We start from the raw sequence: 14,443 nt of genomic DNA, 5'->3' as shown, positions 1-14,443 counted from the left end.
AGGACAATAATAATTTGGTCCTCTACATTCTACAAACAACAGAAACAAGGATGCAGGTTAACTAGAGGAGTGAGATAAATTTCCTGTAGACGCAGATTCTGTACAATGCATTTATAAATCTAGCAAATCCCCTATGGTATGCACTTTAAAACTGCTCTGTCTGGTTCTTCAGCTAGCAGATACTTTTCTCCCCGACCACTTTCCCCTGAGTTCGGATAACATACTGATCCAACACCTCAAATGTGGGCACACTTATTAGTTAGAGCATGCAAGTTTATGTGACATAAAATTGTCAAAATAAAAAGGATTACATGGTATCATAAATGGTTGTTTTGAGCATATCTCCTTGATCTCTTCGATAGAGGAGGTATAAATCCCCTTAAATTGTCAATGATATACTAAGATAGATCAAAAATGATATTTTTTATACAACTGAACTTCTTGGCACCTAGGAGTAATTTTGTTTTACCAAAGCTCTCGTCCAGGATTTCAAGTAAAATGGGAGGCAATTTTTCCACAAACCTCTTCGATCTCTTGGGAAACACGATCTGGTTCAGCACCTGGCAGATCTATTTTATTCAAAACCTACATCAGAACAGATTCTTGTTAATAAATTTCATCATCGATGTACATTAAGATATAAAGCTTAAGCTAAAAGTTGAGTACTTAAGAAAGACCAATTCATCAGTGGACTCAAATTGCAAGTAAAAAGTTTAGCAGTTTTAAGGACCTAAGTGCTTGGCCACATCTTTCTTCCAATAAACCATGCATGTTGTTGCTAAAGATATTCATGCCTCACTATCATGGTTGTAAGCAAGGTTCACCGATGTAGTACTGGTACTTGTACCGGTCAGCAACCGGTTCGGTATGCTACCGTACCAACACATGGTACAGCTAGACGTGCCGGTTCCAAACCGGCACACCAATTTTCTTTTTTTTGTTTTTTCAATTCTTTTTTATTTTTAAGATCTATAATCAATTTTTTTTAGTTTCTTAAATGATTTTAAGCCCCAATTGATGTTGGTCGATATTATTTAATGTTTCATCACTCCAGTACACCATTAATTGCACATGATGCGGATCTGAATCTAAAGTGATGCTTTTTGAAAAAACCTCACAAGAACTAGGTATTATTGAATCCTAATATACTCAAATGAATTAATAAGTTATAAAACATGATACAATCAATTGTATGTCTTTAAAGTATACATACCAAGATCTAGAATCTTGTCGAGTGTTGGTGTCGGTTATAAATATCCAAGTCAATTGCATAATCAAGAGGAATATCAATCTATCCTTCTAATCAAGCGGCATTATAGTCTTGCATGCTTATCCCATAAGGTATGCGCACTAAATTTTAACAGGTCTCAAATCTCTCGCTGAAGCTTTGGCACTGAAAGGTGTTCTTGGGCTGATAGTACAAGTATGGAGAGGCCATCCAAATACACTAGCAGCAAAATCCAACCTATAAGATGCTTCGGACTGCATAAGATAGTAGCCACTAGAAGATGATGCCTCGAATGCACTATACCCATATCCATATGAATCATAAGCTGTCCATGGATCCTACTCCATGTATGAGGTCATCTGCAACTACATCATATTTTAAACGACCTCGAGGAGCCCATGTCTATATGCAATCGTATCCTCACGAGCTATACCAGCTCGTGCACCATGATACCCATCCAGTGTGGCATACATAAACTAAGATTCACCGGTAAATCAAAGACCATCCTATAGCTGCATCAAATGGTAGTCTCCTATCCTTCACTCCCTTCCTAGCCACTAGATTCATGACCATCTGAACTATCATCGCTGCTCTCTCTAGTCTCTAAATCTAAATGAACTAACTCCGCTCTCTCCATTGAGACATGCAACTGGCTTTCCTTTTCCATTGACTTTGTGCTGAGTAGCTACCTACCCCCCCTCATGCCCCACTCTAGCTGGCTATGCTGGGAGGATGGATGTCGTCGTGCTGTTTGAGAGTCTAGTACCACGCTAATCTCGTCTAGATATCTCTTGATCAGATCTCTAGAAGAATATCTCGAACATGAAGTCACGTGATGAATCTCCCAAGAGACCCTTTTGGCACTAAAAGATTAGCTAGAAGCTTGCATGTAATGTTGCTCTCTGCCCATCGCTCAGCATTCATCCTGTTAAGGAATCTTAGTCTAATTAGGAATATAGTCATGAAAAATTTTCTAATTACTAAAAATCCTCTAATTATTAGGAATCCTAGTAAGTGATTTGTAGAGGCATTTATGGCTAAATTGCCTATGTATTAATCTCTGCAACTAGTATAAATATCATAGGACACCACCACATTGTAGTGTCCAATTCTCCTGAATTCCCTCTCCCTCTTCTCTCTTTAGCCTCTATTTTCTAACATGGTATCAGAGCAGGTTTTCAAACCCCATTGAGCCACCAGCCACCTAGCCTCAGGAGCCATCACCGTCGGTTATTGGAATACGCATGCGAGGCAGGCACCAGCACATGAGAGCATTTTCGATGGCGTTTTTTGGCACGACCTCTACAAACATGGTCGCCTCCCTTATCTGAACATAGCCCAGTGGTAGTTTGGCTGAAATCTCAAGTTGTATAGTGATTTTTTCCCATCTACAGTGTTCGGCTACTGTTCATCCGGTGAGGTGCTGTTCATCCACGATGCCAGGATTCTAGAGGTGTTACTGGGATCTAATTTTTGCTTGTATTCAGACCCAAATTAGTGTGTGAAACCTCTATTCTTTTACCTAGAGCTTATCATCCATGAGAGAGCCTACAAACGATAAGCCGGTAGTTTCAACCATGCTACCGCCTCAAATCACAACTCAGAAGTTGAAAGGTCAGAATTATCTTCAGTGGTCGAAGACAGTTAAGGTTTATCTAACCACCCAAGGTAAGCACAAATACTTGACCGAACATCCTCCCACTGATCAGACTAAACTTGATATGTAGATTCAGAAAGATGCTCAACTGGTGTCTCTTTTATGAAATTCAATGGAACCGAATGTTGTTGATATGTGTACACATTTAAATACTTGTAAGGAGATTTGGGATTATGTTAAATTATTATATGCTAGTGATTTGACCCAGATGTATGATTTGCTGAGTTGAAGCGGATCTATGAAGAGTTGAATGTGATTCAGCCCATTTCAGCGGACATCCAGAAGATGCAAAAGTAGAGAGAACAAATAGTAGTCTTTAAATTTTTAGCAGGGTTGCCATCGGATTTTGAACCTGTAAAGGAACAAATATTGGGAGGGTCTGAACTTCCATCCTTTGCCGAGGCCTACTCAAGAGTCCTACGTGCATCTTCCAAGAAAAATGTGGCCAATGATCCAGTCTCTGATCGATCAGCTCTTGTTTCTGCGGTTGATTTTAAGGGGAACAAGGTAGAAGAGGAAAGAAAACCCTCAAGTGTAATTACTATGGTAGATGCGGTCATATGAGGGATCAGTGTTACAAGTTGAATCCTCAGCTGAGGCCAAGAGTGGCAAGCATAGCAATAGCTGACTCCTTTGTGGCTACTGCTACTAGCTCAGTTTCAATTTCTGATGTTTAGGAAATGGTGACAATATCTCGAAAAGATTATGCTAAATTTCTTCAGTATCAGAATGCTCAACATGCATCTATTCCTCTTGCATCAAAACCAATTGCTTCCTTTGCATAGTTAGGTAAATCCACTGCTTGCTTTACTTCTCGATCCTCTGCTCCCACTCCTTGGTTAATAGACTCTACAGCCTCTGATCATATCACAAGTACATCTAGTCTTTTTACTTCCTTCCATTCCATAAATAACTCTCATCATGTTACTCTCGCTAATGGATCCACTACACCTATGAGTGGGATTGGCACAGTTAGTCCTGGTCACTCCTTTTCCTTACCATCTACTTTACATATCTCTAATTCTCCATCAACTTGACGTCCCTTAGTAAATTAACCAAACACTTGAATTGCTCAGTTCTTTTTCTTCCTGACTCTGTTGTTATTTAGGATTTGAAGACGACGATTGGTAGAGGGCATGAATTTTTTGGGGGTTTGTTACTTTCAACCACTACCATCCAATGTTGCTTGCTCAACCACAGCCACTCCTTTTGAAATTCATTGCCGTTTGGATCACCCTTTCTTGCAGAAGTTAAAACAATCAATTCCATACTTGAGTCATTTATCCACTGTAGAATGTCAGTCATGTCAACTTGGGAAGCATCACCGTGTTTCTTATGCTCCCAGAGTAGAAAAGTGTGTCGATCGTCCTTTTTTGTTAGTGCATTCAGATGTCTGGAGTCCAAATCGTGTTACTTCCAATTTAAGATTTCGTTATTTTGTAACCTTTGTTGATGACCATTCTCGAATGACTTGGATTTATCTAATAAAGGACCATTCTGAGTTATTTTCCATATTCCATGATTTTTTGTGCTGAAATTCATACTTAATTTAATACTTCTATTAATATTCTTCGAAGTGATAATGCACAGGAGTATTTTTCTAATAAATACAAAATGTTCATGCGAGAATCTGGAATGATCCATGAATTTTCATGTATTAGTACACCACAACAAAATGATGTGGTCGAAAGAAAAAATAGACACATAATGAAAACCATCCGCACATTGATGCTTCAGATGAACATTCCTAGATCATTTTGGAATGATGCAGTTCTTACTGCTTGCCATCTTATCAATCGTATGCCATCCTCTGTTCTCAATGGCAAGGCACCTTATAATGTTCTCTTTCCTTCTCGACCCTTTTTTTCTTTGCCTCAGATCTTTGGTTGTACAGCCTTTGTTCATAACCATAGTCCAAGTCATGATAAATTGCATCCTAGATCATTCAAATATATTTTTCTTGATTATTCTCGCACTCATAAAGGGTATCGGTGTTATTGTCCCTCTTCGAATCATTTCTTTGTTAGTGTAGATGTCCCATTCTTTAAGTCTACTCCATATTATACAGAAAAACATAATCCTTCGAATTTGGAATTATGTTTACCATCACCTAGTCATGTTACTTCACCTAACACCTTGCCTCTGAGTTCTTCGAGTAGTTTGTCGTCCTGACTTGCAGATTTACACTCGTAGGCCCTGTCACGTGGTTCATCAACCCTCTGATTCAAATGCTCCATCAACCACCTCTCCGCAATCTTAAGATCCGACACCTAGTTCCTCTACTCTTGGTGACTTGGATCTACCTATTGCTCACCGAAAAGGTAAAAGGAGCTATACTATGCATCCTATCTCTCAATTTGTTTCCTATGACCGTTTATCCCCTTCCTATTCTGCATGATTCTTCTTTGTCTACTGTGTCTCTTCCTAAGTCTGTTTTAGAAGCTCTTTCTCATCCCGGTTGGAAAAATGCCATGGAGGAAGAGATGCATGCTTTGTAGAAAAATGATACTTGGGAGCTCATACAGTTGCCTCCAGATAAGTCTGTCGTTGGGTGCCAAAGAGTTTACACTGTGAAAGTGCATCCTGATGGTTCTATTGATAAGCTAAAAGCTCGATTAGTGGCAAAGGGATACACACAGGTGTATGGTTAGGACTATTCTGAGACTCTCTCTTCCACTGCCAAGATTACCTCTATCCGAGTTTTTATTTCTCTTGTTGCCACATTTCATTGGCCTTTGCACCAATTTAATATCAAGAACGCTTTTCTTCATGGCGATCTTCAGGAGGAGGTGTATATGGAGCAACCTCCTGAGTTTGTTGCTCAGGAGGAGTCAAGGCTAGTTTGCAAATTGAAGAATTCCTTGTATGGCCTCAAACAATCTTCAACGATCTGGTTTGGACATTTCAGTGATGTGGTTATAGAGTTTGGACTTAAAAGGTGTGGAGTTGATCATTTTATTTTCTACCAGCATTCTAATACTAGAAGAATTTTATTAATTGTATATGTTGATGACATTATCATTACTGGTGATGACACCAAAGGAATACAAGACCTGAAGGGCTTTCTACAGTCCAAGTTTCAAACTAAGGACCTGGGGCTACTAAAATACTTCTTGGGCATTGAAGTTGCCCGTTCCCACTTTAGCATCTCTCTCTTAAAGAAAATATGCCCTAGACTTGTTGAGTGAGTCTGGGATGTTGGGCTCTAAACCTGTTGGCAGTTCTATGGAGACTTATAGTAAGCTTCTTGCAAATCATCAAGGAGAATTATTAGATGATTATGGTCAATACAGAAGATTGGTTGGAAAATTAAACTATCTGATAATGACTCGACCAGATATCTCTTTTGCCACTAGTGTAGTCAGCCAATTCATGGATTCTCCACGAACGAGTCACTAGGATGCTGTGATAAAAATTTTGAGATACCTCAAAGGTACACCAGGAAAAGGGTTGCTCTATTAGAATAATGGGCATACCCTGGTTAAGGGATATATAGATGCTGATTGGGCTGGATCTCCATGTGATAGAAGATCCACTACTGGCTATATGTCTTTTCAGGAGAAAATCTGGTGTCTTGGAAAAGTAAGAAGCAAACCACAGTGGCGAAGTCTAGTGCAGAATCTGAGTACAAAGCAATGGCCTATACCATTTGTGAGTTAATTTGGTTAAAGCACCTTTTAGAGGAGCTTGGGTTCCTGATGTATTGCATTTTTATAGTAATTATTATTATTAGTTTTTAATGATTTTGAAGAAATTGGTATAATAATTAACTAAATAAATGTAAGAACCTGATATGTTTTATGTCAATTGCAGGTAATTGAGCCAGGTCACACCTAAATGGGCTTAACCATGTTTTAAAGGTCAAATTAAGTGAAATTGGTTGAGTCCGATTCAGCAGGGTTTGTCATTCGGAGTCATCAGGTCTTGCATCAAAATCAGAGTCCATCTCAAAGCAGAATAACCAAATCAAGATATCAATGGACCCCACACCTTATCCTTTTTGGCATCATCATCCAGAAAAGAAACTAGAGGTGCAGGAAATAAATCAAGCAGTTAATCTCTCCCATCTAGTCAACCAATCTAAATTCTAGATATTTTGGTGTGAGGACCCCTAAAAGGTAAGCTACAGGACTCCAAATTGAGCAAGATTAGATCCTACAGAATTTTGAGAGAAGCAAGAAAGGAACATAATTTACAGAATTGAATTTGGATTCCAAATGAGGTGGCTACAATAGGTTGAAGTTGGTAACAATGTTGGACACAACAAGAAACACCCGATACACCCAGATTCTTCTTAGTATTTCTTGGCACAAAGATCTGATATGGCAACTAATTTTGGGTGGCAAAGAGCTATCTTGGAAAGAATTAAATGGAAGAAAATCAGAGTCCAAACTAATTCTGCATGAAGAGCAAACTGAGAAAGAATTGAAACTAATTCTTGAAAAACTTGATTTGGGCAGCCGAAACCTTACCTTGTTTTGCAGATTTTGTGGACCCAGAAAGGAAGAAATTCTTCTCCTCTAATTAACCATGCCTCCTTTCCTTCTTTTACTATGGAAATCATAATAAAATCAGAAAATTTGGGCAGCATAAGGAGTAGATGGCTGGTGGTTGCTTAAAGCCTATCCAAAGGAGGAGAGATTCTATACTAAATAAAAAGAATGATATATAGAATAAAATCATGAAAAAAATACCACCTTAACCCTAGCCCTAGCCCTATTTAAGGATCCTAAAATACCAGCAGGAAAGAGAGGAGAATCATCTTTGAAAGCTAGAAATCAAGCAAGGAGAGTTTGGAGTATCTGAAAGATTTGAAGAGAAGATTCATTCGGCTCTGCAATTCCTTCAGAGTTTTTTCTTTCTCTTGTTTACTTTGAATTTATTTTCTAGAACTCATTGTTAGGATGATTTTGGAGTTTTATTCAAGTAAACTTGAGTTTGATTTTGTAATGATGAAAAGCTAAATTTCTAGCTAGGGTACCTGATGTAGCTTGAATTAAATTTCAATTCCAGAATCTTGTATTAATTTTCTTTGTTAATGCAATTGTTTGTTATTTGCGCTTAATGCTTTTAAGTATTATTATCTTTGGTACTTGATTGATTTCGATTTATAATTGGTACTGGGAAGGAAGATTATAAATTGGAGTTAATAACAAACATCATAGGAATAATAATTGGAGCGGGAGCAGAAGATTTGACCTGTGGGATCTTGAAAATAATCACTGTGCTTGTTAAACTAATTGAAATCTATTTTACTATTGGAAGATAGATTATAGGTTTTAATTAGTATATTTAATAAGACTCGGGAGAGATTATTAAATAATTTAGGATTATTTATCCTTGCATTAATAATTAAATTTAGATTATTAATCGGAATAGCTGGAATTGATAATTGGTCCAAGTGAAATCAGATATACCCTAGTGCTTTATTAATCGAATTTTGATTCAGCTTTCATTAAGTTCTTTAGAGTTAATTTTATTTTTCATTATCATTCAGTTTCGATCGTTTAGATATTAGTAAAATCAGCATTCATTTTTGGTAATTAAACTCAGTCCTCGTGGGAACGATCTCTTATTTATCATTATATTACTTGAGCGATTTCGTGCACTTGCGAAATAGGCTATCAAGTTTTTGGCGCCGTTGCCGGAGACTAGTGCTTTAATATCAAAAATAGTTGATTTTACTAGTAATCTAGATATTTTACTTTTTTAGATATAAAAAAAAAAAATCCTCAACATTTCATAACGCTTAACTAATATAGTATAACCAAAAATATTAAAAAAAAAAAATCAAACTTGACTGGACATCTTGTTTCTTTGCATTGCATCTCCATAATTAACTTTAAGGGCACTTAACCCATTAATCAGATAAGGTGGGGATTTGATCACCCTTCCTTAGCCCAAAAATCACATCCTTCATCCTGCATAACCTAGACCTTAATCTAAAATCAATTAAACGTTGGCCCTAGGATATTCGAGCTCAATAGGACAAGAAAGCCCTAAAGTTAGACCGGGTTTGAATTGATTAATTGCTCGGTGTCTAAGGCAAGTGGTTTAAGAAGGTGGTTTTCAATTGGTTCCGTTGTCTGACCTGGCCAACTCAGTTGGTGTCTAAGGAAAGCAACAAGCAGGGGACCTCCCACATCTTACACTTACCTGGCCGAGACAGTTAGTCAGTTTTGGGCTTGGAGTGCTTGAAGGCGATCTTGGAACAGTTAGGAGCTGTCTAGATCTAGGTTAACCCTAGGATAGAAAGTCCATTTTGTGCTAACTTGTTTGCCATTAAAATTTAAACCTAATTAAAACACTCTTCTCTTTCATCTCTAGATTTAGGACTCCTTAGGACTCATCTCTAGAACTCTTTTCTCTCTTTTTCCTCTTCTCTCTTCTCTTAAAAAAAAAAAAAAAAAAAAAAAAAAAAAAAAAGATAATAATCTTTCAAAATTACAACTTGGAAAAGAGAATCGGGTCGACTGGTAAGAATTGAATCAAATCCCATTTCAAGTCAAGAAATTGAACGCACTTGTAAACAAAACATTAAAGCAGTCAGAGAAAGGAAGAAATCTGAGGCAAAAGTAGATCCAAAAATGGCTGAAGATCCAAGGAGAGAAGTAATCCTAGTAGGGAATAATGAGGTTGCTAGAGAGGCAAACCCCAGGGCACTGCGGGATTATGCCATGCCTACCGTGAATGGAGCTTCATCTAGCATCACAAGACCACCTGTGCAAGCAAACAACTTTGAGATCAAGCCTGCTTTGATCCAAATGATCCAGACAGCAGTTCAGTTTGGAGGATTGCCCAATGATGACCCTAATGCGCACATTGCAAACTTTTTGGAGATATGTGATACCCTTAAGCATAATGGAGTGTCAGATGATGCAATTCGGTTAAGATTGTTCCCGTTTTCACTTAGAGACAAGGCTAAAGCATGGTTACAGTCTCTTCCTGCTGGCTCGATCACCACTTGGAATGACTTAGCACAAAAATTTTTGGCAAAATTCTTTCCACCTGCTAAGACTGCCAAGTTGAGGACTGACATCCAAACCTTTGTGCAATTCGATATGGAGACCTTATATGAAGCCTGGGAAAGGTTCAAGGATCTACTTAGGAGGTGTCCACACCACGGACTGCCTAAATGGTTGGTTGTGCAAACCTTCTACAATGGGCTGAACAACCATACCAGAATTAATATTGATGCTGCTGCTGGAGGTTCATTGATGGGGAAGTCGCTTGATGAAGCCTATGATCTTTTGGAGGAAATGGCCCAATGAGAGAAACATGGCGAGGAGACCTGCTGGGGTTCATGAGATAGATGCTATTACTGCACTCAATGCAAAGGTAGACACTCTTTTCAAAAAATTAGATCATTTGTCTATTAATGCTGTCAATACTTGTGTGCAGACCTGTGAGATGTGTACTGGGCAACATGCTACTCGAGATTGCCCGATTGACAGCTCATTCATGCCTCCAGTATAAGAACAAGTACAATATGTGGCAAACCAAGGAAGACAACAGAACAATCCATACTCAAACACCTACACGCCTGCCTGGAAGAACCATCCAAATTTTTCCTGGGGAAATCAACAGCAACAACAGAATTATCAGAATAGAGGACCACCTGGTTTTCCACAGCAAGAAAAGAAGTCTAACCTGGAAGAATTGGTTGCAACTCTCACCAAGGCCACTACTGATTTCATGGGTGAAACTAAGGCAAATTTTCAAAACCAGCAAGCTGCCATTAAAAATTTGGAAATACAAATGGGACAGTTGGCCAATATGGTAGCTAACAGAACTCAAGGATCATTGCCTAGCAATACTGAAACGAACCCGAAGGAGCATGTGAAGACAATTACCTTGAGGAGTGGAAAACAACTAGGGGAACAACAAGGGAAAGAGCCTGTTAAAGAACAAGGAACAAACTCAAGAAGAGACTATGGTCAAAGAGAAGCTAAAAGAGAAAAAGGAAGAGCCAGTAAAGTCCTACAATCCACCAGTTCCTTTTCCTCAAAGGCTCAAGCAAAGTAAGGATGACAAAAACTTTCTGAAGTTTTTAGAGGTCTTTAAGAAACTACACATAAATATTCCATTTGCGGAGGCATTAGCTCAGATGCCTAGCTATGCCAAATTCTTGAAGGACATCCTTTCCAAAAAGAGAAGGCTAGAGGACCATGAGACAGTCATGCTCACCGAAGAGTGCAGTGCGATCATTCAGAACAAGTTGCCATCAAAATTAAAAGATCCAGAGAGTTTTACAATTCCATGCAATATTGGCAATATCGAATTCACTAAAGCATTGTGCGATTTAGGTGCTAGCATTAACTTAATGCCTTTATCTGTTTTCAGGAAGCTTGGACTAGGGGATGTGAAACAGACCAGTGTCTCATTACAACTAGCTGATCGATCGGTGACATATCCTAAAGGCATAGTGGAGGATGTATTAGTCAAGGTGGACAAATTTATCTTCCCAGTGGATTTCATTGTCTTGGATATGGAGGAAGATAGAGAGGTTCCTTTGATATTGGGGCGTCCATTCCTTGCAACTGGCAAGGCACTTATAGATGTCCATGAGGGTAAGCTTACTTTAAGAGTGGGACAAGAAGAGGTAATTTTTAACGTGCTTAATTCTTCTAAATATCCTCTTGAGAATGATGAATGTTTTAGATTAGATGTGATTAATAAATTTGTTAGTGAAATAATTGACAATTCTGAATATGACTTGATTGATGGTGTTAAAAATAAACAGCATGTTGATGTATTAAATGATGTTGAGAAAATACAGGATTCAATAGAGGCTAAGCCAAACCCCAAGCTTGAGCTTAAGCAGCTCCCTTCTCACTTAAGATATGCATTCTTGAGAGACTCATCTATTTTTCCTGTCATTATATCTGCTCATTTGTCTACGGAACAAGAAAAAAAAAATTGTTGCATGTGTTGAAAAAGCATAAGAGAGCATTAGGCTGGTCTATTGATGATATTAAGGGAATTAGTCCCAGTATATGCATGCATAAAATTTTAATGGAAGAAAACTACAAACCTTCAATTGAGCATCAACGTAGGTTAAATCCTAATATGAAGGAAGTAGTTAGAGCTGAAGTAATGAAGTTACTTGATGCAGGAATTATCTACCCTATTTCTGATAGTAATTGGGTGAGTCCTGTTCAAGTAGTTCCTAAGAAAGGGGGGATGACTGTTATTACAAATAATAAAAATGAGCTGATACCCACTAGAACAGTCACTGGTTGGCGTGTGTGTATTGATTATAGGAAGTTAAACAAAGCCACACGAAAGGACCATTTTCCTTTGCCTTTTATTGACCAGATGCTTGAGAGATTGTCCGGATATCCCTTCTACTGTTTTTTAGATGGTTATTCAGGATATTTTCAAATTCCTATTGTACCTGAGGATCAAGAAAAAACTACATTTAATTGTCCATATGGAACATTTGCATATAGGAGAATGCCATTTGGGTTATGTAATGCACCTGCAACTTTTCAAAGATGTATGATGTCTATATTCTCTGATATGGTTGAAAAATTCATTGAAATCTTTATGGATGATTTTTCAGTTTTTGGTCCTTCTTTTGATATGTGTTTGACTAACCTCTCCCAAGTTCTACAGCGTTGTGAAGAAACTAATCTTGTGTTGAACTGGGAGAAATGTCATTTTATGGTGCAGGAAGGAGTAGTTTTAGGCCATAAGATTTCATCTAGAGGGATAGAAGTAGACAAAGCAAAGGTGGAGGTCATTGAGAAATTACCACCACCAACATCTGTTAAAGGAGTGAGGAGTTTCTTAGGGCATGCTGGCTTCTATAGAAGATTTATAAAAGACTTCTCTAAAATTACCAAACCTCTTTGTAATTTATTGATCAAGGATGCACCTTTTAAAATTACTGATGAGTGTTTGGTTGCTTTTAACAGGTTAAAGAGAGAATTAATCTCAGCTCCTATCATCACTGCACCTGACTGGAATCTACCATTTGAACTCATGTGTGATGCAAGCGACTATGCTATAGGAGCAGTCTTGGGACAAAGAAAGGAGAATAGACTTCATGTGGTGTACTATGCGAGTCGAACACTGAATAATGCACAGTTGAACTATGCCACCACAGAAAAAGAGTTGCTCGCCATTGTTTTTTGCTTTTGATAAATTTAGGCCATATCTTATAGGAGCAAAAACAATAGTTTATACTGATCACTCAGCAATTAAATATTTACTTGAAAAGAAGGATGCGAAACCGAGACTAATTCGTTGGGTGCTCTTATTGCAGGAATTTGACTTGGAGATTAGGGATAAGAAAGGAGCAGAAAATCTTGTAGCAGATCACTTGTCTCGGTTAGAGTTAAGTAAAGAAATTGAGAACACTGAGGTACCCATTAATGAGTCATTCCCTGATGAGCAATTATTTGCATTACTCACATCTAGTACACCCTGGTATGCTGATATTGTTAATTTTAAGGCATGTGATATTATTCCTTCGGAATTTAATTACCAGCAAAAAAAGAAATTTTTACATGATGCAAAATATTATTTTTGGGAGGATCCATATTTATATAAGTATTGTCCAGATCAGCTTATTAGGAAATGTGTGCCTGATGATGAAATTAAAAATATTTTAAAACACTGCCATTCATTAGAGTGTGGAGGCCATTTTGGACCCAACAAAACAGCTGCTAAAGTATTACAGTGTGGTTTTTATTGGCCTAACCTGTTTAAAGATGCTATTGCTTTTGTTTCTTCTTGTGACCGATGTCAAAGAACTGGAAATATTTCTTTTAGACAGGAAATGCCACTAACCAATATCCTTGAAGTAGAACTGTTCGATGTGTGGGGATTAGATTTTATGGGGCCTTTTCCACCTTCTCATTCAAATCAATACATCCTGGTGGCGGTGGATTATGTATCCAAATGGATTGAGGCAGTAGCACTTCCCTCTAATGATGCCAAGAGTGTGCTCAAGTTCTTAAAGAAATACATATTCACACACTTTGGTATTCCAAGAGCTATCATCACGGATGGAGGTAAGCATTTTTGTAATCGTTATTTGGATTCTCTATTGATAAAATACGGTGTTACTCATCGTGTAGGAACACCATATCATTCTCAAACAAGTGGACAAGTAGAGATCTCCAACCGTGAAATTAAAAGAATATTGGAGACTACTGTCAACTCATCAAGAAAGGACTGGTCCCTAAAATTAGATGATGCGTTATGGGCATATAGAACAGCATTCAAAACGCCAATTGGGATGTCCCCGTATCGTCTAGTTTATGGAAAAGCATGCCATTTACCTGTGGAGCTAGAGCATCGAGCTTACTGGGCAACTATGTTGCTAAATTTCAATATGGAAGCTGCTGGGGAGAAAAGGTTATTGCAGCTTAATGAACTTGATGAGTTCCGCCTCCATGCATATGAAAATGCAAGAATTTATAAGGAGAGAACGAAAAGATGGCATGACAAACATATTGTGAGGCGTGAATTCCAACCAGGACAAAAGGTGTTGCTGTATAACTCTCGCCTAAAGCTATTTCCAGGCAAGCTCCGGTCTAGGTGGTCAG

At 38.1% G+C, this 14,443-nt stretch overlaps 1 protein-coding gene across 8 annotated transcripts in view; it reads right to left on the bottom strand.

Moving 5' to 3' along the window:
• LOC105032953 (translation factor GUF1 homolog, chloroplastic) overlaps nucleotides 1-14,443 on the bottom strand; it is a 178,792-nt gene that overhangs the window by 116,119 nt on the left and 48,230 nt on the right. For 7 of the 8 annotated variants that reach the window (XM_010907558.4, XM_073253777.1, XM_029261168.2 and 4 more), the window contains one exon: nucleotides 523-585. The exons of the other annotated variant lie outside the window; for it this stretch is intronic. In XM_010907558.4, the coding sequence (XP_010905860.1) occupies nucleotides 523-585 (63 nt within the window). The remainder of the gene's footprint in view (nucleotides 1-522; nucleotides 586-14,443) is intronic. 8 annotated transcript variants of the gene reach the window in all.

This window comes from Elaeis guineensis, chromosome 3 (genome assembly GCF_000442705.2).
Source record: "Elaeis guineensis isolate ETL-2024a chromosome 3, EG11, whole genome shotgun sequence".
In the NCBI taxonomy this organism is placed as follows: domain Eukaryota; kingdom Viridiplantae; phylum Streptophyta; class Magnoliopsida; order Arecales; family Arecaceae; genus Elaeis; species Elaeis guineensis.
This window is presented reverse-complemented; position numbering and strand designations above follow the sequence as displayed.